The following is a 27957-nucleotide window of genomic DNA, read 5'->3' on the forward strand; positions in this document are numbered from 1 at the left end:
TGGCTCGTATCTCTTGGCACTGAGGACCCTCTTCATATCTTCCAGTCCTCATCTGGAAGGTCTGTTCATGCCCAGGGTGTGGGAGTCTCTGAATGCAGACTCTTCCCTCTCCTTCTAATTCCCTGCTGCTGATCCCTCTGGAGTCCAGACGGTAAAAAGAGACGCTTGCCTCAGGGCCAACTGGGAAGCTTCCCCCTGCAGACCACTTCTTCTCTTCTAGACAGCTCTTCTCCTGCAGGTGGAGCAATTTTTACTGCTCCCTCTCAGCCAAGGAGTCTTTCTCCTTCCTCCCCTCCTTCCTTTTCTGCAAAAACAGTAAATTCCCCTTGGGCACCCCATCTCCTGCACCTCAGTGGCCACTGGGGGATAGCTCAGCCTCAGCTTCCTCCTCTCAGGTTGTCAGTTCCCCATCTCCCTCAACAGATCCAAGGGAACACTGCGAATCTGATAATGGTGGTGGTGGGGGACCCTGTGTTCACCGTGTTCACTGGTCATAGTCCCTACCACTCAATGTTCAGGTGATCTGAGTTCCACTAGGAGACCCTCAGGTTCTTTCTGTAGTCCCAGGAAGCTGAGTGCCCCCATGGTTTCAGAGTTTCCTTGCCAGCCTTCCCAAAGCCAACAGGGGGTGGGGTGAGGGGCGGCAGAACATAGGGCTTCTCAGTCTAGCCCCTGCCTGTAGCCAGAAGAGCATGGCTGACTTTGTTTTGTACTCTCCCCCCTTGGCTTCTGGGTCATTTCCATTATGGACTTTGTATGATTTTTAGTTTTATCCATGAAGCTGAGCCTGTGAAGTACCTGGCCCGATGAGGAGGGCACAGGGTAGGCACCTCCACAATTGCGGTGGCGGTGGCAGTGGGGCTTGAAACAGATGACTCTTGAGCCCTACCACCTGATACAGGGCCAAGCTCAGCAGTTTCAGGCTCACATGTGGAAGGCCATGTGGGTATTGTCAGACGGTCTGGGCCCCTTCTGCTTACAGTAGGAGCCTGTACCCCCAGATTACCTCTCTGCTGGGAGGTGACGTTTCCCCTTCTCAGGGCCAGGACTGTTAGATACATTAATGTAAAGGAAAGCAAAACAGTAGCAGACAAATGATAGTTACCAGCTGCCAGTTGTTAATGGCTTAAAAACACCACTGCTCCCCAACTGTAGCCCCCAGGAGGGAAGCCAAATGGTCACTTGACCCCAGAGGAGAGATCATTTCACAGCGAGCATGGGACAGATGGACTGGGAGAGTGACAGGCCCGTAGGTGTGAGGGGCAGTGGGCAATTGCCTTACCAGGGCCACCGGCCTCCATTGACTCAGACTCTCAGAGGTTTTCTTGGGCTGAGCACAACCCTGCTTCATCTAGGGCCGGGCAGTTAACTCTTGGTAAACAGGATTATAGGGTGTTCCCGCTTGTTTCTTTTCCGTGCCCCCTTCCCTGGATCCCTGTCCTCCACTTCACGGCCGATAGCAACTGCACCTTGAATATTCCCTTGGGAGACTCCCTGACCATGTGTGGAAAAGACGGACCCAGCCAGGCACATAACCGCATTTGGGAGGCTAAAGCAGGAAATCATGAGTGGGAAACCGGCCCAGGTGATAGAAACCCAGTCTAAAAACAAAGAAAGAAAGAAATGGAATAAAAATAAATTTAAAAGACAGTGACCCTTCTCCATTTAGTCTCTGCAAGAAACTTTGATTTTTCCTTGTGGCTTGCACACACACACACACACACACACACACACACACACACACACACACACTTATGCATATTTCCACATAGGGATTTGGTTTACTGTTTTGGAAATAAAGGAAAAATCTCTAGGTAAATATGTACAAATATAGACGTGTATGTGTATGTGTGTGTGTGTGTGTGTGTGTGTGTGTGTGTGTGTGTGTATGTGTGTGTGTGTGTGTGTGTATCCACTACATTATATCATGCATGCCATTTCTCCTGGCAGATATAACTTCAGGTTTAGCTACTTTTCCTGATTCAAGTCCAAAGTGAGTTTTCATTTGTACGAACACAGGACGCTAAGAAACCCATTTATTTAGAACGTTTTCCTCCCCTTAAGGAAAGGAGTAGAGAGCCGGGGTAGGAAGAGGTAGGTTGAGCTGTCTTTCCCACCACCATGTAGCTCAGAGTTCCATGGCACACAGCAGGCACCTTTGGTGAACTTCACTGTCCTGGAAACATCATTCCTTTCTGATTTCCTAAGGTTTGTTTATGTGTTTCCCACTGGGTTGAAAGCTCTTGAGAGCCCTTCTCTGCCCGGCTTTCTACCCGCCCAAGGTTCTTAGTAAACATCTGTCAGGTGAGTTCACCTTTAGAAAGGCTAGCCCCTTGGCTAGGATGACCAGGCCAGGAGGGAGGGGTTCCCAGGTCACAGAACCTGGAGTCTCCAAACCAGTAGAGTATCAATGGGTCTGACCACCCTGTCTTAGACACAGTGTCCTCTTGGGATGTCTGAGGTTGTTTTAAGTGGCATATGTATGTATGCCTTTTTTTTTTAAAGATTTTTTTATTTATTATCTATAAGTACACTGTAGCTGTCTTCAGACACACCAGAAGAGGGCATCAGATCTCATTACAGATGGTTGTGAGCCACCATGTGGTTGCTGGGAATTGAACTCAGGACCTCTGGAAGAGCAGTCAGTGCTCTTAACCTCTGAGCCATCTCTCCAGCCCCGTATGTATGCCTTTAATCCCAGATCAAGACCATTTTGGTCTACATATCGAGTTCCTGGCCATCCAGGGCTACATAAAGAAACTGTCTCAAAAAAGGGTTTGGTATGGAGAGGCTTTGCTGCCTGGGGCCTGTCTGCTTAACTCGAGCTTTGTGTGGTCCTTGCAAGGTGGGTGGCTAGCAGTTCTCAGCCCTCTTTTGCAGATGGTAATGGCTGGGCATGCCCAAGGCCAACTCCTGATTGTCAAGCCAGAGGCACCTCCCTACCCTGCCAGTACACACAAATTAAATGGTGTCTGCTCAGGATTCTGAGCTATCATCCCCCAGACTACCATTGGACAGGGTCTGGGCTGAATCAGGCATAATGCAGTGCTATGTCATGGGGCCTGTGTTGTGTTTGTTTTTTCTCTCTGCTTGTCCTTTGGGGATGGAACCCAAGGTTTCAACCATGCCGGGAAAGTGTTTCTGTCACTAAGCTGCAACCCAGCTCTGTTTAGTTTTATTTATTAAAACAAAGCAGGGTGATTGGGGGTGCATTCCTTTAATCCCAGCTCAGGGGAGGGAGAGGCAGGCCTGGTCTACAGAGCAAGTTCCAAGACAGCCAGGGCTACCCAGAGAAACCCTGTCTTGAAAAGAATTTTTAAAAAATTTATGGGTATAGATGCCATATATGTCTGTACAGCATGTGTGTGCCTGGTTCCTGAAGAGGCCAGAAGAAGGAAAACATCAGATCCTCTGGGACTGAATTTAACAAGTGTTGTGAGCTGTCATCTCCGGTGCTGGGAATTGAACCTGGGTCCCTAGAGCAGCTAGTGCGCTTAACCACTGAGCCCTGAGCCATCTCTCGGTCCTCCTGTGTGTCTTCCTTCCTTCCTTCCTTCCTTCCTTCCTTCCTTCCTTCCTTCTTTCCTTCCTTCCTTCTTTCCTTCCCTCTTCCCCTCCCTTCTTCCCTCGCTCTTTTCTTCCTTCCTTTTTTCTTTTAAGATTGCATTTACTTCATATATGAGTACACTGTCGCTGTCTTCAGACACACCAGAAGAGGGCATCAGATCCCATTACAGATGGTTGTGAGCCACCACGTGGTTGCTGGGAATTGAACTCAGGACCTCGGGAAGAGCAGTCTGCACTAAACACTGAGCCATCTCTCCAGCCCCAGTCTGTCTGTCTGTCTGTGTCTGTCTGTCTTATTTATTTATTTATTTATTTATTTATTTATTTATTTATTTATTTATTCTTTTTTTTTGGAGCTGGGGACCAAACCCAGGGCCTTGCGCTTGCTAGGCAAGCGCTCTACCACTGAGCTAAATCCCCAACCCCCAGTCTTTATTTTTAAGGCAGGGTTTTTGGTGCGTCATCTAGGCTTGCATCCAGCTTACAACCCTGCCACCCTCTTCCAGATGCTGAATTACTGCATGTATCACACTGCCTGACCCTGTTGCTTAGTCTTGAGTATTAGTGATCTGCATGACTGCAATAAGAAGATCTTGATGTTCAAATCTGGCAGCTTCTTTTAAATGGGATTTCCAGCCAGTCTGGTGGCCATTAAGGGCTGCATCAGCTGGGCAGGAATCATACTTGAGATGATTCTGTTCTTCCCTTCCTGGTTTGTCTCTTATATGCTTCTGAGCCAAGTGGGCCATGAGATTGGTGGCCCATATCAGGGTGCAGGCTCAGGAGCTGCAAACACGAGCACGGGTATTATAACTCAAGGCCAGATGAATGGCCCCAGGGAGATGTCTAGATGGGCATCCATTGGCTCTGTGTGTGTTTAATGAGCCTTGTGCCAGGCGCTGGCCAGTTCCAGAGGCTACAGAGAGATCCACAAGCAGGATACACATTGTCCTCAGGCAGTCTGTGCTTGTTGGGAGAGAAGGCCACCTGAACAGCTTCATGTGAAGGTGTGAGGTGTTCCGGTTGGACAAATTGAAAATTCTCTAAACATAGCTTTTGAGGGAGACCTCAGTGGGACCCCCTGTTCCAGCTTTGGGATAAGTTCCAATTTCCTGTCCCTCTCCAAGCTGGGATCAGGCTGGAATTTGGGGCTTTCCAAAGAATGCTAAATCTCCGCCCGTGGAGGCTCAACCCAGCAGCCGGGACTTCGGGGACAGTGTTGCTCTGTGTTTCTAATGTCCAAATGTTTTCAGGTGCTTTTCCTTTTAATAGATTTTTACTTCTATAACAATTTAGTTAGGTTCCCAAGAAAAATGAGCTAAGAGTATGAAGAGAGCTTTCCCCACCCTCTCATGCATAGCCTGTGCCACCGTCAGCATCTGCCATCATAGTCTGGTTTCTGGAATAGAAAAGTAGCGTATTCCACGACTTACTTATTTAAAATCAGGTTGAACGTTACAGGTGGAGGTTGGGGTGTAGGCACTGGCAGAGAGAGCCCTTGCCTAGCAGGCAAAGATCCTACTATTTACTCCTTAAAGCTGGGGAAAAAGTTAGAAACTGGAAACCAAGCTTCCTCCTGTTTAAGTCCTATCCTGAGGCTTGTCCAGCCGGGTGACCATGCCACATACCCTGAAACACAGTGTGCGACTTACCTCGGGGTGTACGTGGCCCCATGCTCCTTACTTTGTGCCCTAAGAATGATCCTAATATCAGCCACCTGGATATTAGCCACTATTTTTCCTTGCTACTCTCCCCTTTGGTGTTTTTGAGACAGGGTTCCCCAGTGTAGTCCAGACTGACCTTGAACTAATTAATAATAGTGATCCCTGTGCCTAGCCGTGTGAGCATTGGGGTCACAGGCATGCACCAAGTGTCCAGTTCTCTGAATAACATGTGTTATAGACCTCACTATGCCTTCATCTGTGCCCGTTTGCCCTCCACAGAGCGAGGCTGCCCTCTCCCCTGTGGATTGTATAGGAGGGTGCAGTGGGCCAGGGTTGGACAGGGCTTGGGTGGAGCCTGGAAGTAGAATCCATGGAAGAGGCGTTTGAGAAGTTTTCTCTCCATGCGCTCTCTCAATTTCATAGACATATAAAGCCATGAGATAGCTATGATTCTGTTAAGGTCACTACTGGATAATAACTCTTCCTTCAAGTTGTACCTTTTACTCAGTGAGACATTTTGGAGACTTCTTCCTACTTTGGGCATAGAAGTCTCCCTCTCTGGCTGTGTCTGTGGCCTAGAGCATTGGCAACCTGAGGTTGGTCAGCCTCCTAGTGTCTCAAGGATCCTCCTTCTGGGTCTCATCAGACTCAAGGATCAGCGACCCAATGTCTGGAAGAAATGTGTTGCCAGGGGAGTGGCCACTGCTGGGAAGTCACCAGGAATGGCCTTGATCTTAACCCTGCAGTGTGTCTGGTGTAGAAGTTGCTCTTGCAGCTCGAACTTGGGCCTGCCCCCATGCTATTAATTAAAAACCATATTTTGTGTGCGTGCATGCATGTGTGCACCCCATGGCATGCCATGGAGGTTCGGACAACTTACAGGATTGGTTCTTTCCCTGTCCCTGTAGTTCTAGGGATCAAACTCCCGTTGTCAGACTTGGCAGCAAGTGCTTTACCCTGTGAACCTTTTCCTGATCTCAAACCTGACCTTTCTGGTGCCAGCAGCATCTGTAATGCCATTTCTAGGCCCACTTGGCATGAGGGTGGTGCGGCTCAGGTGGGCCCTGCTCCCAACAATTTCAAAGCCGGTATTAGCTTTAGAGTCACCCAGTCACCTGCCAGTAAGAACGTCCTTTGGCTTGAAAGAACACTTGGAGGTACTTGGGTCTGGCCGTGGGTAAGGAGGGAGATGATGAGGTAAAGTACGGGTGACTGTCCTGACGTCTGCTATGCCTGGGTAGCTCTGGGTTTACGTGGAGGGGCAAGAGCAGGGGTGTGTTCTGGAGCAGGCAGGACTGGGGCCGTGGGAAAGATAAGTATGAAGACCCAGGTCTCTAGGTTCCGAGGAGACCCGTGGCAGAACTGTCTAGAAGGACCAGTACACTTTCTCTGGACACTCTGGCTGCCTGTGGTTGCAAGATAGGCTCCTAGAAGTTGCTAATGGAGAGATCTGAAGCCAGACCTACTGGGCTTAGGCCTTGACTCTGGCACAGGTCAGCTGTGCTGTCTTGGGCCAGTCGCATAACATCGCTAGTCCTGTTTCTTAAAAAAGGCAGCAACTGCAGTGCCCTCCTTAGGGGCTGGTAGGAGGGTGGCTTGGGACAGATTTACATTAGGCAGTTTTTGGGGAGGTGTTGTGAAGTCAACCTGACTGGGCCTGAGGTGATGGCTAGAGAGAAGCCAGGGATCTATCTCTAGTACAAGTCATAGGGTTCAAAACAGGCTTGAGGTGTGCATGGTGACGGGGAAGGGGTGTGTACATCCTTTTCCTGGGGGAGTTGTCTGTAAAGAACATCTACCTAGAGCCCCCAGGTTGGAAGGTGACCCTGCTGGCATCAAAGAGGAGCAGAGCCTGACGTCCAGGAGGCTAGGGACAGGCTCCCTGTGCAGTGTTTGGGTGAGTCCTTCTGGCGCCCTTTCTCCCTGGATAATTGATGGTGCGCTCCTCTCTCCACAGAACAGACAGCACTGGGTACAGAGGGACGGCTGGGCGGGCGCCATGCAGACAGTCAGAGTCCACTCCAGCCTCCTTTGGCCATTTATCCCCTGTCAGCCTTGCTTGTTTGGGACATAAAACAAGTTCCCCGAAGAGTGGCAGGGGCTGTTGGGACAAAGCTTCTCTGAGGAATGGTTTTGCCTGTCCTCAGCCAAGCCAGAGTCACTGGGGGTCTTTGGCAACCACTGGAGCAGCTATACCCATGAGCAGAGGTGCGGGTCCTTGGTGCTGGGGCTGTGGTAGTAGAGACAGAGACTTCCAGGTCACACGGCCAGAATCTGGTCCAGGACAAGTCCACCCCCACTCCACATGCCACCTCAGGGCTCTCATCCAGAGTCCTGGGTCCCAGGGAGTCTCTGCATGGATTCCAGAGCACTAGGCCTGGGAGCATAAAAAAGAATTCCCACCCCGCCTTCGCTCCCTCTAACCTCTAATTACAATTATACATCGCAATCCCTTCAATTATCGTTGCAGGCGATAAGCCGCCCTAGCGTTCTCCATGCGGCGCTTTTGTAAGGAACCACGGCGTCTGTGCGTAGGGTAGCAGTGGATATCTTGAAATGATGCTGGTTTTTGCTCATCACACCTCAGGAGATGGCAGCCGTCATCAGCTCTAGATCTTGGGATTTCTGACACAAATCAGAAGGGGCACACATCACTACGGTGTTCTGGGGAGTGTTTGATAAGCACACTTCAGCGCCAGGGGTGGAGGGAGTTCCTTTCTAGTGTGCGTGTGTGCGTGCAAGTGTATGGTGTGAGGATATGAGCAGTGTGAGCATGTGCTTGTTTGTGTTTTTTCCACGTCAGGGGTGGCACAGGTACCCACGTTCCCCCGTGCGTGTGGGGGGGATCAGAGGATACCTTTGGATGTGGGTTCTAGTCTCTCCTTCCTGGCTAACTTGATGAGCACATTTCAGGGTCTCTTCACAGCAGGTTAGTTGGCCCAGGGTCATCTGGGCATTCTCCACCTCTTGTCCCATCTCCTCATAGAGATGCTGGGATTACAGAACCTCGTGCTTGTATCACTGCACCCTGTTCACATGGCTTCTGGGGACCAGGACTCCGATTCTCGGTGAATTATATATGCGGAAGCACCCCATAGCACCAAGTCCCAGTCCCCGGTAGTCGATGTATTTAGATAGTTTTCTATAAAAAGGTCCTTAGGCTTTATCACAGGCTAAAGCTGTCCATGATGGGGATAAAGACCAGGGAAGTGCGTCCACAGGCTGGCACAGGTCACCCTGACCATCAGGGACTATGTCTCATTGTCAGGTAGACCACAGTAGGCACCACGTAAGCCTGCTCCCTGCACCTGATTCCTCAGAGGGAAAACGTTGTCTTCCAGGAGCTGCCAGGGTGGGATGGAGGTACAGCAGGAGGCTGTGTGCTCACAGACTGCAGAGGAGACAGTGAGGACAGGGAGAGGCCGCCCCTCCTCCTGCAGTAACTTGGTTTCCATGCTGAGAAAGCATTGTGGAGATCCACTGGGCTTGGATCTTAAGGATTTGGAAATGAGAAGTGTGGGGGTGATAAGCATGTTCAACAAAGGAACCAGATCCCAGAAAGCATGCGGCTCCAGAGAGGACCATAGAGAAAGCCTAGAGGGGATGGGGCCCGGGTGGAGCCCCAAAGCCAGTCCGAGAAGCTTGGCTCAGAGCTCGAAGTCTGAGGACTAGGCTTTTTGTTTCAAGGTCACACCTGATGGTTGATCTTGAGGGAGAAACAGGAGAGACTGAGGCTGGAGGCTAGCTGAGAGATTTGGGGAGAGATCTGAGCCCACCAAGAGACCTCATGGGGATAAAGGTGTCCCAGCTAAGGACTGAGGTGGGAGATGCTGGGGGTAGGCTCTGGGTTTGCTGCAGCTCTGCCATTCTTTGCTTCCGGCTCAGGTTTAACTTGGAAACAGCACATGTCCTGTAGGGTTGTGAGCAGAGATGGGCACTAGAGCTCAACGTCGAACCTGGCCCAGAGGATGCTCAGTTCAGCTCATTCATTATCCAAGATAAACAAACAAGTTCCCAGAGGCCTCCTAGATGGGAGGAGGGGCAGGAGAGGAGAGGCCAGGCCTGAGATGGCAAACACTGAGGTTGCGGCCTGCACGCTGGACGTCTGAGGTCAGATCAGGTTCCCAGCAGCCATTTTCCCCAAAGCCCCCGGGTCACGGTGGGAAAATAAGGGGCTCAGAGTGGGCATTAAGAACTGCAAGGAGGGATTAGATCCCTGTCCTACTGTGGTGGCCCAGGGAGCTTCACCAGAAGGAACACTGGGTGCACTGGCTGTGAGTGATGGAAGGTCTTTAAATCCAGGGCCTGGCTCCAGGCACTGCATATAGTCTAGTCTTCTGGGGTTCTTTTGTTTTGTTTGAGCTAGGGTCTCAGGTAGCCCAGGTTGGCCTCAAATCTCTGTGTTGCCGAGGATGACTCTTGGTTTATCAGGTGCCGTGGATGGGACGCGGGTCGCATGCATGCCAGGCTAAGCCCCTACCTAATGAGCTACGTCCTTGGCCTGCAGTCCTTAATGCCCCTTTCCCACACAATTGGCCTCAACTCTGACTTGGGGGCCCCACACCCCACACCCCACACCTCTCCCTCTTCCCTGGTTCTGGCATTCAATCTGCGGAGGGCTCTTTCTATCCAGGGACGTCTGCCTGTGGTGACGATCAATTTGCCATGTTTCGTAGACCATGCAGAAGCATATTTGGGGGCCTTAATCTTCTTAATAAATTGTTCTCAGATTGTGCGCGATTAAACCCCCGGAAAATTCATGAGCACGCTGGGAATAGAGACCTCTCTGGGAAGGTTTGACGTGAGCCACACAATAAACACGGCTTCTAAATTGGGTCAGGGAAGCCTCTGAGGCCCAGCGCAGGACGTTCTGTGGCCCTCCCCAGGCCTATAAATTAATCATGCACACAAAGAGGGCCTTGTCCATTCTCTTCAGCGCCAGGGGTTGTGTCTCTGCCCGTTGACCCCCTCCCACCCGCTTCCTTGCTGTCTAACTACCCAGCGAGGCATTTCAGCTTCTGGCCTTTGTTATTCCTGTCCCCACAGCAAGGTGGGTGTACATTTCAGCATGAGAGATGTAGGTTAGATAGGGGGAAGAACTTCCTGACTGACCAAAGCGTGGTGTGAAATACTGGAATAGGTTGTACAGGTAATTCAACAACACTCTTTCTTGTAGGAGTTCAAATCCTGTCAGGCTCTACCCTACTGTGGGCACGCCAGCTTCTGCCTGTGGCAGAGGTGGCCTCGGGACCTGACCTGAAAGTGCCTCCTTCTGGAACAGCTAGCACCTCTGTGTCCTAAGTGATCCCACGAATGAGACCAGGCTAGCACCCTTAAACCGAAATCCTCAGTGCAGCCTGGAAGGGGACAGTTACCTGCAGGCTTCCATAGAACTCGGCTCTGGCTTGGCGAGATGGCTCATCTGAGGCTGGGTTTGCCTAGCGTGCATGGGGCCCTGAGGTCTACCCAGCACTGCATAAAATCAGGCTTAGCGGCACATACCTGTAATCACAGCATTCAAAGGTTCAAGGTTATCCTCAGCTACATAATGAATTTGAAGCTAGCTAGCTTGGGCTACACGAAAGCCTATTTAAAAGAAAAAAAGGAAAAAAACAATCTCAGTATGCCTACTTTATATTCCACACCTACTGCCTGTCAGAGTTCTAGCCAGGTAGCCCATGTTACCTCCTCTGGGGAGCCTTCCTGGGTTACCCCCCCAGGCTATCAGTTATTGGTAGTTATTCCTTTCTGCTCTTTGGTTTCCTCGGCCTTCAGTCCTGTCTGCCTGCGCCTGGGAAACCCTCATATGCCACTAAACTGCTAGCTTTCTAAGGATAAGGGCTATATTGGAACCCTCTTGGGGACACATAGGCTCCCTCTCTTCCTAGACCATGTTAGAACTTGCCTGGGTTTTCAAGTACCAGTTCCTGGGGTTGCCCCCCATACACCTCAGGGTAGGTGCTAAAAGGCCCAGCTTCGTGGTGGTAGTTGTGGGAATCCTGGACCATTGAGCTATGAGGAGAGAGAGAGGGTAGGAAGGAGAAAGAGTGAGAGGGGAGAGAGAGAGAGAGAGAGAGAGAGAGAGAGAGAGAGAGAGCGAGAGCACATGTGTGCGTGAGCGCGGGGGAGGCCATGACTGGCTACTCTGGGCCCGACTTGACTTTACTGGGTCTCATGTTGAGGTTTTGCCCCTTTTCTGTGGACCTGCTAATGCCTGACACTTTAGGTCTTTTCGGGTAGTTCCTTCGGCATAAGAACCCCACGTGGAGACCCTGTGGCCTTGGGTAACCCCCTGTGCATTGTCACCAGCCACACCTGTCCCAGCACAAGCCCAGGCATGTGAGCCATTTGCAAAGAATAGTGTACAGGTCTGGGCTGGCCGTGAAGATGGGACTTGTGGTCAGCCCCACGGGGAAGGAGGGAGGCCCTGCGTTGGTGCATGTGGGGCGCAGGAGAGCCAGAAGGAAGGATCTGGCGCTTCAGCCTTAGAGAAGCCTCTGTCAGCATGCTTACCCTATGCTTCTCTCTGCTGTTGCTTATGGGAGCCTCAGAGCGCTGTCCCTCCCAAGAGAGCTTCACATCGGGCTCTGGTGAAGCCATGGAGTTCCGGCACGTGAGTCACCCTGTGTGCATGTGGATGCCCAACCATGTGTATGCGTGTGAGTATGAGAGCTAGGGTACGCGGGTGTGTATCCATGTATAAATGTGTGGGTGTGCAGTCATATGCCTGTGAGTGGGAGGGGCTGAGGGAGGTAGCTTGTGTGCTGGGCCGGTGACAGGCAGGGCCTTGCTCTGGAACTGGCTGCAGGCTGGCATTGATGCCTCAGGAGATCAGCAGGTGGAGAAAGAGAGCCACTGTGAGAGTGTGGGTCAAGGAGGCCTCTGGGCTGTTCACTAGATGGCCCTGACTCAGTGCCTAAAAATAGCACCAGATCCCACACTGCACTGGAGAATCTGCCAGGCTCTTTCAGCCTAATGAACTCACTTCAGCCTCCCAGAGCCTATGAGGAAGAGGGTTCCTATTCAGTCTTGATTTATCACCAGGGATGTTGGGTTCTAAAATGAATGTGGGGAGGGTCAAGACTGGAATTGACCGAAACCAAGATGGAATCCTCTGACTTCTGAGGACCTCGGGAGATGTAGGATGACGGGAGGAACTCTGTGAGCTTTGCCCGTGACAGGGAGGCTGAGAGAGGTCAGATGGCGAGAAGCAGACACTCCAAGGACAGCTGGCATAGTAGTGACCTCTGTGCATGGGAGGCTTTGGAGTCTGGCCTTGGTGAATGAAGGGAAGGTGTCCTGAAGTAGGAAGGGCAGGGTGTCGGGTGGGTGAAGACCCACTTGTGGGAAGCCAGTGGGGATGCCTGTGGGGCTTCAGATACACCACACAATACAGGCTCCTTTGTGAATCCTTTCAAGGATGGTGGACAGGTCAGAGGTCATCCCCAGCCATGCATCTTGCTGTGTTTTTTTCTCTTGGCCAGACCTCCTGTCCCACTCACTCCTCTTCTCCCTTGAGCCCAAGACATCAAAGTGTCAGAGGAGAGGAGAACAATAAAAATGAGAGGTGGTTGCCACGGAAACTATAAAGTAGAAGCAGAAACTTTACAGAGCAGGAGGGGGAGGGGAGCAGACCCAGTAGCTGGCAGGGGCGGGGGTTGTGCCCAGCTGGGGGTTGGCTCTGGTGAGGAAGGTTGCTTGGTCTGAGGAGGGGGCCTTATCTTCTGAGCGTTTGGGTCACATGTCACCTGGAGAGGCCAGGGCTTCCCTGAAGGTCTTTGCGTAATCCTGTCTTGAGTTCTGACATGCAAAAATGACGTGTCCTGGGACCGGACAGTTTACAAGGCAGCTTCCCACGTGTCGCCTCATCTGGTCACGTGATGGTTAGTCCTGGGAGGAAGCCTGTCTGTGCAGCAGAGTTGGGAGTCCAGCCAGTGAGTCAGGGGACTTACCCCATATAATACAAAAGGTGAGGTTGCAGCCCTCAGGTTACCAGCCCTGATTTTGGGCTCTCTCTGGTGGAACTGCTCAGCTTGGAGGCCTGTGCTCCCTGCAACTTCCAGATCTCTTCCCTCTTCAGTTTGCCTCCGCCCCATCCTTAGGAAGCCACCATCTGCTTGCAGTACAGCCTCAGGGAAGCTGTCTGTCTCTGAGGCCTCATTTCCCTGTTGTGGAATGGCTACAATTGGCCCTTGGGCTTCTAAAGGTTTTTATGAAATTGAAATGAGGTGGTCTAAGTTGGACACCGGTTCCAATGCCGTATGTCTCCAATGCGACATCCAAACCTAGGGCACTGCCTTGGCCTGTGAGGGGCTGGGTACGGCAAGAGCCACTCTGACTCCTGCCTCAGAGCAAGCCTTGAGAGACCGGTGGGCACCAGGACTTCTCAGCCGATAGGTGAAGGCAAGGGGAGGCAAGAGGAGTGTGGCCCTGCTCAGGGAGCCCAAATGTGGGGCTCAAAGTTCAGGTCTGGACTGAGCCCCTGAATGACACATGACTCCCGGTTTGTGTGGAATGGGAGCCAAGCATTCCATTTCTCCTGAGAGAGAAGCAGTGAGCAAGCCAAATGCATTATTAAATGTCAGAAAGGCGGCACTCTCGTGAAGGATAAGGGGGAAGTGTATTTGATGGCTTATGAGTCGTGGAACGAGAGGAGGAAATGGATAATTTCTGAGCCGTGATGGTGGTGCAGAGCCTCCGGCCTGGCTTTGCTGAGCGCTCAGGGGGTTCACGATGCCCAGGGCTGGGGGGTCTGAGGACATGAAGCACACACACATGTATGCACACATGTACTGAGTAAGCCCCGCTCACCTCCTCATTGGCATCAGCCATGTGACTTTCAGCACTGGGGCCTGAAGTTGCCAGGATGAGCCAGGTAGGCAGGGACCTGACCCTCAAGGAGAACACAGATGAGCAGCAGAGACAGATGTAGACTGAGGAAGGGAGTGTGCCTGGGAGAAGAGGCTGGTATGGAGCTGGCAAAGGAAGGAGTGGCTTTGTGGGAAGGAAGGCGAGTGGGGATCGGTCAGGCAGCTTGAGAGAGGTGTGCCAGAAAAGGTGGGCTGCACGTTTGCCCACCCTGCTGGCTGAATGTAGACTCTAGATAGCAGGGGAGTGGCTTGGGGGGAACAGCTGAGGGCTATGGCAATCTCCAGAGCAAGATGGCCCTGGGTGCTTTCTGTGAAGATGGAGAGGTTGATAGAGCTAGTTGAGATTGCAAAAATCCAATCTAGGACCCTTGCTTGTGTCACTAGTCAAAGGGAGACTGCAGCAGGGGTTAGAAGTTGAGCCTGACTGAGGTGATATCCAATGACCACTGGCTAGGACCCGACTGGACACCCTCAGCATTGTTGCTAAAAGACATGGATTTGCAAGCAGCCCCGCTCTCTTCACCCTTGGTGGTCGGTCAGTCAGAAGTGTAGTAACCTGGGGACAAAGGGCAACATGGGGCTCTAGCAGGAGTCAGGCTGTAGAAACCGAGTTTCTGTCACTCACCAGCACTCTGCCTGTGACCGATAGAGTCCTGTGTCCATCCGGGAAGGCCTTACAAGGGCTGACTGAATAAACACTTCCTGGCAGAGAGCTGTATTGGATTCGTAAGTGTGGACTGTGTGACTCTACTCATGGCGTCCCCTCTGGGCCTTGGTTTCTCCTGGCATGCTTGACCTCCCTGTGCTCAGCTGTCTTCAGCTCGGGAGGAAGGTGACCAGAGTACGTGGCCAAGCTTGGCAGTGCTGTCTTGGATGAGACTGTGTTCTTCCTAGTCTTGTAAGGGAACACCATGCCCATCGGAGCTGTAAGGGGATATTTTAATCAGCCCAGGACCTGGTCAAGTCAGGGAACACAGAGACCAGGACAAAGTGGGCTGGTCAGGGTGCTTCCAGGCCTGAACTGACTTGCTGGGCCCCTCACTCCAAACTGCTCTGGGACGTCAGTGGTGGGGGCCTCTGCAAACTGTTGTAGGCCTCACTTGGTTGGCCCTTCTATGCTGTAGGTTTAGAAACCTTGCTTGCTTGCTTGCTTGCCCACACGGGTGCTGAGGTAGAGAAAATGCTGGAAATTCATTTCTGCTGTGAGTTCCATGAGAGCTTAAGATGGCAACAAGTGTGACCTTTGGAATCTTCCACGAAGAACCCAGCTCCTGTTGCAGGAGAATCTAGGACCCTGGGTAGTCCCAGCCTGGCATGGGGGCTTGTGTCTGAGCAGTGAGGCGGGGTCTCTAGGAGCGTCAGGTAGTTCTCTCTCTGCAGAATGAGACCTTATCTAAAAGAGGGGAAAAAATAAACCAGATTCCTGGACCCTTCCCTTGACTGGCTAACGCAGACTCTGAGGTGGGCCCAGGCACCTGCATTCCATCCTCAAGCCCCAGGACTGAGGAACAAGACAAGGATTTTGCCTCGGGGTGCCGCACCTGACGAGGGGCTCGGCACACTGGCTATGTTCCTCACTGCTGAGTGGTTGTTGGCCTGGCTGGACCTTGGGAGAGCTCACCGGTTGCAGGGGAAGGGGGGACACTGTATGCATAGAACCAGGGTAGTGGACTCAGAGAGGAGCACTCACAAAGCTGAGGTCTGAGGGAGCAGGTCCAGAACGTTCTGGCATTACCTTCCAGCTTCCCGGGGAAGAGGAAGGGACCAAGGTGTTCTAGGGGCTGTGCTGAGGCATCGTCTGTAACCCATGATGTCCCTGGTGCAGGGTGCAAAGGAACTCAGTGGCACAGAGACTGCATCATGTCTTGCCTTTGTCTCCTGGGCTTTTTGAGTAGCTAGTCGGGATCAGCCCCCTGCCTCAGCATTATAGTCAAGAGGGACCTGATGCGGGGTTCTGAGCCCAGACATCTGCCTGTCTCTACCACTGGCTGTTCTGTGGAGCCTGCAGCAGTGGCCTGTTGCTGGGAATAGGGAGGACCCTGAGGAGTCCCCAGCCCTGTGTCCTGGATGGAGGGTAGGGTGGCCATAGAGTCCCCCAAGACCTTTTTCAGCTTCCAGATGTGGAACACAGCTCCCTGGGAGAAGGAGTAGTGAGTTCCTTGACTCTGAAGGTATGGCAGAAGTGGCAAACTTTACATGCCTTGTGGGTGGTCCTGAACCATGGTCCCTTCATGTTCATGTGTGTCAACCATTAATCACTAGAAGAGATCCGTCTGGGGGAATGTACGCGACTCGGGCCATGGGCTTGCTGGTTTCCAGGGTGACCTTGAACTTGTTTTCCTTGGCCCCAGACTTTCAGCTTCTTCCTGTTTGAGCAGGCACTGAAATTGCAGGACTCCGCCCTTCCCCTTACCCCTGGTAGAATTTCCAGGCAAAATGCTGTTCCCAGGGTGGGGGCAGGCCTCCATTGTTCTCACTCTCAAGGGGACTTGAGGGGTGAAGGAGGCAGGAAGCCGCAGTTAACCCCCTCATGGTCTTACTGTGCCAGCTGTGAGCGCAGGGGCATCCCCAGGAAGCAACTGTGGCTCCCGCAATGCTGGCCCCTGCTTCAGCACCTTCTGTGGCTCCTACATCCCTCAGACTGAACACAGGCGCTCATTGTTCACAAGCCCACAAAGGGCGGCCTGATCAACAGGGAAGCGAGAGCTGTGACCTGGAGATCTGATCAAAGACAAATGGCAAAGGAAAGGCATTCATTCATTCATTCATTCATTCATTCATTCATTCACTAAAGGCTGACTTACAATCAGTCTTACAAAGAGTCAGCAATGTACCCTGGCCTGACCAGCCCCAGGCTGCCATGGGAACATAAACCCTCTAGCAGACTAGCCACATGTCACCTGGAAGAAAGCCCAGGTCCGGAGAAGAGAGGCAATGTCACTTGCCCCTGGGCCTGCAGCTGCCTTTTGAGAACGCAGTCTTTGAGACCAGCTTCCTTCCCTTACTACACTCATCAGACGTTGAGCACTGACTGCCTGCACTGGGACCTGGCTGTAAAGTGGGACTAATAAGGCCACAGCCCTTATTAAAGTTTGGAGGGAAGCAATTAGGAAATGCCCCAATACACAGATAAGACGGTTTCAGGAGGCCCGAAAAGTTGAAGAAAATAAATGAGCAGAGGCACATCCCAGGCAACTGGGGAAGCCGACCTGAGCTAACTAAGGCAGTCAGGGATCATGTGCAGGCCTGGGTCGGCCAAGGCAGAGCACAGTGGCAAGAGAGGATTCACTATGGTAGAAATGAGCTGGAGGGACCAGCATATGCCTGGGGTGGGCTGAGTTGAGGTGGCCAGGGGCATGGCTGGGCGTGGGGTGCATGCCTATGAGACTTAGCTGCTCAGGAAGCTGAGGCAGGGGGATTATAAGTTTGAGGTCAGCTTGTGCTGCGTAGCTGGACAGCCTAGAATTTTAGGGGGGTGGGCATAAACAAGTGGGCTTAGAGTCCTTGCTCATTCAGAGCTCATAGCATGCGCAAGCCCCCCACTTGCCCCCTCCCCTGACAAAAAAATGGAGTTTATAGAACTAAATCCCCCAATGTTCAGTGCTGCTGGACCCTGAATGGGCAGCCCTACACCTTCAAGTCTACCTTATGAGACCCAGCTCTCTCATAGTTGCAGAGAAGGACCAGAGAGGGCCTGTAATCTGTTTACAGGAGCTCAGCCTTGCAGTGACAGGACTAAGCCTCAAGACTTGGTGAAATGCCTGGGCCCCAGGGGGTGCAGCCTGGCCCCACCCTTGTTTGTATATCGTTCCCTGTCTCCCCTTTGGATTACTCCTCCGTATATTCAGGTCTGCCCCCCCCACTGGCCCCCACCTCATCCTTGGCTCCAGCACAGGATCTCCATTGATGTTTCACTGGTTCCTCCTCATGGCCCTTCCCCTATGCTGTTTCCTCCTCTCAGGACACACCCCGCTCCCCTGTCAGTTCCTATATAGCTTTCTAGTGCATGTGACGCCTCCTCCCCACAGTCTTCCAGGATTTCTCCTCATCTTAGTTCTCTTTGCTCCGACTCTGAGTCAGATGGGTTTCTCTCCTTCTTTCCAAGGTTGCCACCACTTGAGTGTGCTCTGGGGCTGAGGTCTGAGCCCGAGGAGCCTACAGATTAATGTGTGATCCACTGTTCTCTGTGTCTCTCCTGAGCTGACTCCTTACCCTCGCATCTACCACCTGGGCTACCTCAGAGCCAACTACATGGCTGGCTCAGCTGTCCCCTTCCCGGGGCTTTGCAGTGAGGCCCCTCCCTTTGGAACCCAGCCCTGGTGCCAGTCCTACCAGACTTCCTCAGATGATCAAGCAGGCATGCCTGAGAGAGGTGGAGGTGCTCTGACCTCACAGAGACCATATGGCGCCTCCTTTGGTGGCCTGGTGGTCTACATCCATCCCTGGACAGGACTGGGAAGAAGAAGCTGGAACCTGGGAGCCTGGGCTCTTGTTGGGGCTGAGAGGAGAGAGTGTGTTGGCTGAGTTGGGGCCTACCTGGAGCTTGGGAGGATTTTTTTGGGTCAAGGCAAGGCAGAGAGGAGGTAGCTTCAGGCCTGACCATCTGGGCTGACAGGAAGCACAGGCTTCAAGGGTTAGGGGACAGTGAGGGCCAGGGCTTTTGGGAGAGAGTGGCTTTTAGCCTCTCTTGGCCATAGAGGGCCATAGCTTTGGGCTGCTTCTGAAATGGGAGCCCGGCATCACTTGCTAGCATTCTGGTTCTGCCAGAGAATGAAGAGCAGCCTGGGTGTCTGAGGGATTCCCCTGGGAAAGCTTCAGCCCAGTGAGGGCAGGTCATTTCCTCCACTCAGACTGAAGCCTGCTGCTGTGTGAGAGAACTGAGGGCAGGTATGTCCCTAAGTGACTGGGAACTGGGTGCTGGATTTGGGTGCCTGTAGATTGATTAAACAGAGCTTTCCTTTGGGAGCCTCGGCTTCCAGCCTAGTCACCCTCCAGTTGTCCTCTACACCTTAGGATAGGCTTAATGGGCTGCTGACAGGAATAGGCAGGGATGGAGAGCGGGAGTTTAGGAAATGGTTTAGAGCCAGGAGAACGTTTTTAGATACCCATAAAACCTTGAGGGTGTGGGCTCACCTTAGCTATAAGGCTCGGGGATAGTGACAGAGGCCACACACCCTGCCAGTTTGCTCTGGTTAGACTAGGGCCTCTTCTAGAACCCCACCCCATCAGTGTTGGGCAATTTGTTTGCAAGGCACTCATATTCCTGAGGTAACCTGCCTGTGTGAGTTCAAAAGTCCAGGCCTGACCTGTCCCTAGTTCTTCCTGTGTGGAGAGCGAGAGGGTCATTCCAGCCTGGGACCTTACCTGCTCTGCTTCAGCCATTTCCCAGAAAGGATGCCATGAAACCTGTGGGTGGCTTTTGGGAGAGACATTGGGGGACACAGTGGAGGCTTAGGGTGCTCAAGCAGAGCCTCCTTGAGTGGATGGTCTGTGCCTTCCTGCGTGCGGATGGGACCGGGGTTCTGCTCTCCCACCATGTCACCGGAGGAGGTCTTGTTTCTGGTCCAGCCTAATTCCTGAATAAACAGTGGATGCAGGAAGCTGTCACTGCCTGTCAGACAGACAGCATCCTGAGGGGGAGGTTGTGACCTTAACCGTGAGTGGTGAGATGCTCAGGCACCTCCTCCAGACCCTGCCTGGGGCTCTGAAGAGTGAGAGGTGGATCCTGGCTCAGGAGACTGATGTATGCAGGGCTGACTGCCTAAGGATTTCCCCTGGTCAGTGCTGCCTACCCTGGTGTAGACAGGAAACCCGACAGGTCTGAGCTCTCCAGACACCATTGTGTGGGGCCTGGGGTGGGTGCTGTGAGAAATTTGCTTCCTCTGTGCCCAGTCTTCGTCTGTCCCTGGAAAATGCTAGCTCTGAAGGAAAAGTCCTGGGCTCTTATTCTGTCTTAACACCTTTGAAGCATTCAGTCCTCTGTGCTCAGGTCCTGCTGCAAGCCCTATGGTCTTAAGAACTTTCTCTTGTCTCCAACATTGTTTTGGAAAACCAGTGAGACACCTGTCTGCTAGGGTCACCACCGGGAAATTAAATGACTGAATGTGTGTGTGTGATGCTGAGAGCGGGGTCTAAGTTGGGTCAGCCACCACAGTTAGCATCAAATTCAAACTCCATCATCCGACAGGCCCTAAGGCAGGCTGTGACCCTGTGGTTTCTGGTCTCCCTTTCATGTATGGATGGGGTGCCTGCATAAATGTCTGTGGCCTACATGCATGCCTGGTGCCCGAGGAAGCCAAGTGAAGGCCAGCTGGAGCTGGAGTTGTAGATGGTTATATGAGGTGTCTTGTGGGGCCTCTGGGTCAGTGGGTGCTCTTGATGGCTGAGCAGAGCTCTCCAGCCCCAATCAATACCTCCTCCTTGGTGACAGGGTTTCCCTTTTTGCAAAATGATCCCTTGTGAAAGCCAGGTCTTTGTGCTGTGTGTTCAACTGAAGCACCCAGTGTCATGTCCTAGCATTCCACTGGCATTGTGAAGTGTTTTGAAGATGATTGTGGTCACATGTTCCCCTGCCCTCTCTGGCCTTCAATCTCAATGCCCTAGTAAGTAAGATCCAGGACTGCATAGGGCTGGCTCCTCTCCAGACCTGGCCCTGGCCTGGTGCTCAGTGTGCTTGGCCTTTTAGCCCAGCTCTAAAACCATTGTCCCTGCCTTTCTTCCTCGTGGGTGGGGTGCAATTCGCTGTTGGTTTTCTGTCCAGAAGGGAATTGGTTCTTTCAGTCCCTTCCCTTTAGGTCTTCCCAAGAGCCTGGTGGCAGCCATTCTATCAGTGGGGCAAATGGCAAATGGAAGCAGGTGGGAGTTGGTGGGTAGGAAGAGGGGTGGCTGCTTTGGGATGCTGAACTGGGTATTCTAGGAGTGCCTTAAGGACTCTCCTCCACCCCCCTTCTTCCTTTTACATGTATTTATGGTGTGAATGTGTGTGAGTGTGTGTGTGTGTGTGTGTGTGTGTACCCATGCATGCCACTGCAAGTGTGGAAGTCAGAGAACAACTTGCAGGAGTTGGTTCTACTGCGATGGGGAGGGGTTTCTGGAGATCTAGTTCAGGTCTTCAAGTTTGACAGAAATTGCCTTTACTCCCTGAGCCATCTGGTAGGTACTCTTGAGGGAGGGTGAAAATGTCGGTGGGGGTTAGGTGAGATCTGATTTAGGGAGTCCTATTTCCAGCCTGGCACTCACTGAAGGGCTCATTTCTAGGCTCCACCCACATCTACTCCGTCGAGCACCTTACCAGATGCTTACACTATCTATGGGCTCAAGGAGTTGGAGACTATAGTCTTGCACCAGCACCCATTTGATGGAGAGATAGGTGTCACCTCCTTGCCCAGGAGCCCCTCTGGAAGTGGGCCAGGGTGGCAGTACAGGGGTGTGGGGCTGGGAAGCCTAACTATCTACCTGAGGGGATCCCTGAGGACTTCCTGCTGGTTGGTGGGAGTCCTCTGCTAGTTCAGGAAACAGTTATAGTAAGGAGGTGGGCATTCTTCAGGTGCCCTTCCCCCAAGCTGGTCTCTGCCTGTGGGGGCCTGTTCTCCTTAAGAGGGGAGGAGACCACAGGGGTCCTGCTCACAGGAGGAGGTTGAGGCTGCAGGCTCTGGAGAAGGATTAGTTCCAGATGCTCTGCTGGGATTGCAGGAAGCAGCTTTTGTCTGCCTGCTGGTTCCAGGGTTGAGACCAGGAGGGGCGGCAGGGAGCCAGACCTTTCCTTAGCCCCTGAGCTCCTGACTGGTCGCCATTTTTTCTCAACACCCAGTGCAAATGACCCCAGCACCCATCACAGGCCTGTAGAGGTGCAGGGCATGGTGGCGGTTGGTAATGACTACTCCTTTCCCAAGGCGGGGAATTTAGAAGCTTGTGGTTCACCAGATGACTCTGAACCTGTGGGAGATTTGTAGTGTCTCCTTGGAGCAGGGAAACTAAGGAGCGGAGGAATTGAGAGACTGAGGCAGAGATCAGGCTAAACCTTTAGAATCCTGCCGTGTGCATATGGGGTCCTAAACTTTAGATCTGCTTCTCCAAGGCTACCACACACATTCTGGCGGCTGCCTGTTGGTGGTCAAGCAAGAGGCTGACCTGCGTGTGTCAGCATTGGCCGGGCAATCTCTGGACTGTCATACCCACAGAACTGCAGCAGGCTTAAAGGGAAGCAAAGTGGGTCAGACACACTGACATTAAAACTTTGCAGGTGGAGACCTTCAACTTCTCAAACTAGGAACGATGGCAGTGGAGATTATTCACACACACACACACACACACACACACACACACACACACACACGGGGGGGGGGAGAGAGAGAGAGAGAGAGAGAGAGAGAGAGAGAGAGAGGAAATGCTAGGTGTAGCAAGGTGACTGCCCACCCACAAGTGGGCCTGGAATCTAGTGCCTGACTGGGTGCAGATGATTGTAGTGGTAGCCCAGTAGGTCTCCTGGCTGACGACCCTGTTCCTGCTTCCTTTGCTGCTGGCCAGTGTCCTGGGAAGAGGGAGCAGAGGACTAGAGACAGCTGGGTTTGGAGACTTACACCCCCCCCATACCCTTCCGTGTCCCAGGATGGCTCCTGGCTTCCAGCTGTGATCCAGCACCCCCACCCTCTCCAGTGACCCGGAGGCCGTCCCTCCTAGACTGAGGAGCCAGGAAGGGGGCTACCCCTGTAAGGAGAAAAACCTGGCCTGGATTGCTGCCTAGGCTATCCTACCCCACTGGAGATTGCCCTAAGTTCCTCCAGTGTCTAGCCTGCCCCACTTCCCTTAAGAGTTCATGCAACAGCCGTTGACTAAGACCATAGGCTTTTGCACCTTTTGTGTGATTGAGGCAACACACACACACACACACACACACACACACACACACACTCACGCACACATGCACGCACACAGAGTTTCCTACCTTTTAGGTCCATAGTTTCCCCTTCTGAACTTGAAGGGGTAAAGTCTGAATATTGCTGTGTGGGGAAGGGAGAGAAAGGGAGGTCACCTAGGACCAGGAGGGTCAGGGACACCCTGTAGAGGAGGTAGACTTAAGAGGAGGGGAAAAGGAAGGGGAGAGATGAGAGCTGGCAGCTAGTAGGGTTGAGGAGGGTGATAGGTTGTAGGTGTGGGACTGCCGGTGGTGATTTGATTCAAATTACCAAAGAGAGATGGTTGGGCTTGTAGCTATTATGCTCGGGGGAGCCATGGACGTTTCTGGAACTGCAGAATGACTTGGAGAAAGTCTCTCAGCTTATGGTAGTAGAGGCAATTGGTCACTCCTTCCCCGAGACTGGGTTTCTATTCACCACTGTAGGGTAGGGATCTTTCTGCCTTCCGACTGGATAATGCTACTAAAAATGTCAGAGGGAAGGAAAAATTCAGGCATCCCTGGTGGTTTAGGTGGGGGATGGGGCAAAGTGGCTCGGCAAAGCCCTCTGGTTGCACAGGTGTGCCTTGTATTCTATATGTGTACTTGAAACGCACGCCAATAATCCTAATGATATGAAAGTAATATTTTTATCAGACGGAAACTGCCTTCTGTAAAGAATAGCTAAGTATCTTAGGCAACAGACACAGGGAGGACTTCGACATGACTGAGGGGTGCCTGCAGAGCTTTGTGCGGCCGCATCCGGTCTGCCCGTGTTTCAGTCCCTAATTTCACGTGCCTAGCCTTGGTGTGTATGCACAAATACACGCGCCACTGCACCTGTGGCGGGATGGGGTGCTCCGGGCACCTCAGGTTGGATATGGAGTCTGAGACATGGGATATGATGGTCCTGAGGATCCTCCGGTGGGACGGGGGCACTCTCGGGCCGTGTCGCCCCGACGACTCCAGGCCAGGATTTTGCCCGCACTGACTTTCCGGGCGGGTGCCAGCCCAGCCTCCCGGTCCCGGGCCCCCGCCGAGGGGCCGGCTGCTCGGGGCGGGGCGGGGGAGGCGGAGGAGGAGGAGTTGGAGCTACTTTGTAGGACAGCCTTGGTCTCGCCTGCTACTGCACCAGAGCGCGGGAGAGAGTGTGGGGCGCCCGCCGGGCGGTCCGGAGCGGCCGATGGGGCCCGTGTGAGCACCCAGGCCTGGCCCGGTGCCCGGCGGGCGGCAGCATGTCAGCCGGCGGCAACGCCAGGAAGAGCACCGGGAGGCCATCCTACTACTACCGGCTGCTGCGGCGGCCCCGGCTGCAGCGACAGAGGAGCCGCTCCCGCAGCCGGACCCGGCCAGCCAGGGGTAGGCGCCACCCTGACCCCAGACCCTTAGTCCCTCGCTACCACCGTATCACCAGCGGATGCTTTTGAGGCGCCTGTGTCAGTGGGTGATGGCTCCACATCTGGAGCTAGCGTGACTGTCCCATTCCCGTTGCCCCAGCTTCTGTATCTAGGCCCTTTCTCTTGGGGGAAGCGGGGGTCCCTAATGTTTCCCATTATACCAGAAGCAAGGAAAAGGGGGTCTGATAACTAGTTTCTCCGCACTGCTCAGATCTGCGTCCCATTCCACCCTGCCTCAGTTTACCCAGTGCGCAAGCCGTAAAGTAGTCGAAGAGGATCTTGACTTGTCTTCACTGTCTGGTACTCAAGCTTAGCCTGTTTCCAGTCCTGTTTTGCTCCCTCACCTTTTGGATGGAGAACCGAGTGGGCTTTCTGTGGGGGAGCGCCATGTTTGTAGGGGCCTAGAGCGCCTCTGAGGGGTCCTTACCTCTCTCAAAATGGGGAGGGAGGAATGAAACCTTTCCTCGTGCCAGTAACAAGATCTTCAGCCAGAGACGCCTTAATGTTTCAGTCAGCCTTGGGCTGGGCTTGTAAAAAGTAAGGGTCAGGGGTTGCCACACAGAGGCTCTGCCCTGGGTTGAGGTAAGACCATAATACTTCCGTGGCTTAGGCCCACTAAGGTGCAGAAGCTGGGTTAGTTTACATCGTAAGATTATCTGGGGCACCGGAGCCTGGCCCTGGCCCAGCCTCACCGTAGGCAAAAAGTGACAAGTCTGGGGAGGTGTTGGTGTCGGAGTTGCCCCTTCTGTTTTTTAGGGTAGGGTCAATGAAGAAGGCAGACAGTATGCTTTAGTTTACTTCCCCCCCCCCCCCCCCAGAATGGAGAAGACTTTGCTGCCCCAGCTGCAGAGCCAAGTGACAATGTACAGGGTTTATCTAGGAAGTACTGAGTTCCCTGTGCAGAGTTCAAGTTTCAGCTGTCTGACTCTGACCACAGGTTTGTGGACTTAGGCTGAGTATTTCCCAACGCATGTGATATCCCTACCCTTCGCCTTCGCTGAAGTGGCCTCTGGCTAGTTCCTGTGCCTAGTGTAGGGCTGGCTCAGGGAACTGGAGACCTGGGTTCAAGCTTCGTGAGTGGGCAGATCACCTCACTTCCCGAGCCTTTGTTTTTCTCAGCTGTAGGAGGTGTCGGTGTGACAGATTCTTGCTGTGAGAATAGGTTTGGAATGAGTGTCCAGTCGTGGTTTGGCTCCCCCAGGGCCTTTCCTGTACTCCTCGTGCCTGCTCCGCCCCTCAAGTGCCATGCATGACCATGCCCTCTTCTGTACCCACTGTAGAGGATTCCAGGGCATGGGGGCTCTGCCTCCTTTTCAGCTAACGAGGCCAGCGACGATCAATGTTCAATGGATCAAGCTTGTCTGAGCTTGGCTCCCAGCTGCGTCCAGCATTGTGTGTTATCCTGGAAGGAGCGCACAGTTTGCTGAGCCTGGGGAGGAAACCAGCCCTGATGGAAATTCTAGTTGGGGAAATTAAGGAAGGTTTCAGAGAGGAGTTGATGTTGAGAAAGTGTCTGATAAGCGGGTGCGATTTCCTTTGCTGGAATTGACTGACTCAGCCCTAGGTCCAAGTCCTACTTCCAAAAAACTGTCTTTCTGCCAGTTGCCTCTCTGAGCTTCGGAAATGGGACCCGCCTGTGGGAAGCTAGAAGCCTGTGCTTGCAGCCCAGACCAGGTTAGGCGTGAACTGTTGTCTTTTCCCACGCAGGAAGGGACAGCCTGTGCATATGCCAGGGAAGGAAGAGGAAAAAGCCCTTGGTGTAGTTCATCCTGTACGGTAGCAGAGGACAGCAGTACTGTAGAGCGTGTTCATCCAGCATGGGGGGCAGGGGGTCAGAGATAGCAGTATGGGCCTGATAAGGGGGCTTCGGTAGTGACTGGTTGTGGGTATGGGCAGAGCTGCGGGTCAGGGTGCAGGGTGTCCACGGCGTCCACCTTCTACTAACCTCACAACTTGGAGCCTTGATCCTGCTGCCCTGGTCACACCTTCTGTGGGCAGGTTAGATTAGGGTGTGCCTCCTGTTAGGAAGCCACCCTGAGGTACTCAACCACTCCCTTCTGATCTTGCTGTCAGTTTTGGCATGGCTAGGGCTTGGTCCCCTACTAGGAGCCTTACCTAAGGGGCTGCTGGCAGCCCCTGGCTCCATCTCTGCCCCACGTCATTTCTGTCCTCAGCAGGAAGGGGAAAGGAACACAGAGTTCAGGGATAGGAAGTGCACGGAGGAGTCGGGAGCTGGTTGGGGAGACCCACAGATAGCCAGGCAAGGGTGTTAGCTAAGCTACCGCCTCCTATTGGGGCAGGGGATGGGGGACTCACTGACTCTGGGAGCATCAGGTCATTCTTGGCAAAGCTGTGAGGGACAGTGTCTCCAGCCTCCCAGGGTTACACACTGGGTGCCACTGAGAGGGGTCTTGGTGTCTCTCCTTGGCTTTCCTCATCTGAAGGTTGGATGGGTGGGCCTTGCAGTCGCCTGGAAGCGGTGAGCCTCATGGGATGGAGGCCTCTGAGTATCATGTTCTGCCTTGTGGCCCTGGGCTGATGGAAGGCCGGGCCTGGCTTGCGGATTTGTGTGGCTTGTCTCCAGAAGGGTGTCACCAGTCAGGGTACCTCGGTGACGCATTTACTGGTATCAGGAGAAAGAGTGGCTTCCTTAGAGAAATAGAACACCCCTCCAACCCCAGTAAGCCCTGGCCTGTCATTCCGCACATGGAAGCCCAATCACAGGGCATACGGAGCTGAGAGGTTCTTCTTCCCAGACTTATGAGGAGTGAATCCCGTTGGCCAGAGAGACTGCTTGCTGGGGAGCCTGGAACACAGAGCCCCTTTTCCACACAGTACAGTGGTTAGTGCATGAGAGGGCTATTCTTCATTCTACTCTGAATGACCTGGTTGCCAGCATTGCGACCATTCCAGGCTCACACGTCTTCCCTTCTGTCAAGGGATCCTGTTCTGTTGCCCCATAAGCTTGGACACTCTGGGTGCCCACAGTAATGCCCTGGGAGGTCTGGGGTTTTCTGCATGCAAGTCCTGACAGCTGTCCTATGCTAGGTCTTGCCAAGTGCCAGACGTTTGGCCAATACTTTCTTCTGGCATGACCAGGTTTTTCCTCAGCCTCCACACCCATCTTCACTTTCAAGTCTTGCCTCTGTGTGTCCCAGCCCTACTTGGGCCTCTTTCCCTGCAAGGACTGCTAGAGTCCGTCTGTGGGGTGTCAGGAGTGGGCTCCCAGGAACCCCTCAATAGGCTCTGAAGAATGAGGGATGGGGCTGACTCCTGGGGTGTGGCCCTTCACAGTAACGCTTAGAGCATCCGGGTCATCTTCCCTGGGAGTCCAGATGGGTGCACACCATTGCCGAGCTGGGTGCAGGACTCAGGCCTACCAGCGTGTCTGTCATGTTGGCTCTCATGGGAGCAGTGGTTTAGACAAGGACTCCATCCTCCACCACTAGGAGGGCCAGGGCTGGGAGACTGTGGGAGAAGATAGCCATGGACTGTCAGTGAAGCTGTTAACAGTATAGATATGATAGGAAAAGGGAAGAGGCCTTGTTAAAGGCAAGGCCTGACCT

At 53.1% G+C, this 27957-nt stretch overlaps 1 protein-coding gene across 10 annotated transcripts in view; it reads left to right on the plus strand.

The window, feature by feature from the left end:
* The window catches only part of Dab2ip (DAB2 interacting protein), a 170986-nt gene that overhangs the window by 38908 nt on the left and 104121 nt on the right, over positions 1-27957 (plus strand). For 2 of the 10 annotated variants that reach the window (XM_063283047.1, XM_063283046.1), the window contains exon 1: positions 24102-24353. The exons of 6 other annotated variants lie outside the window; for them this stretch is intronic. In XM_063283047.1, the coding sequence (XP_063139117.1) occupies positions 24230-24353 (124 nt within the window). In that variant the 5' untranslated portion in view covers positions 24102-24229. Of the gene's footprint in view, positions 1-24099; positions 24354-27957 lie in introns of those variants that run through there. 2 more of the 10 variants (XM_039104216.2, XM_063283050.1) reach the window with 2 other exon arrangements.

The sequence above is a fragment of the Rattus norvegicus genome, chromosome 3 (genome assembly GCF_036323735.1).
Source record: "Rattus norvegicus strain BN/NHsdMcwi chromosome 3, GRCr8, whole genome shotgun sequence".
Lineage (NCBI taxonomy): Eukaryota > Metazoa > Chordata > Mammalia > Rodentia > Muridae > Rattus > Rattus norvegicus.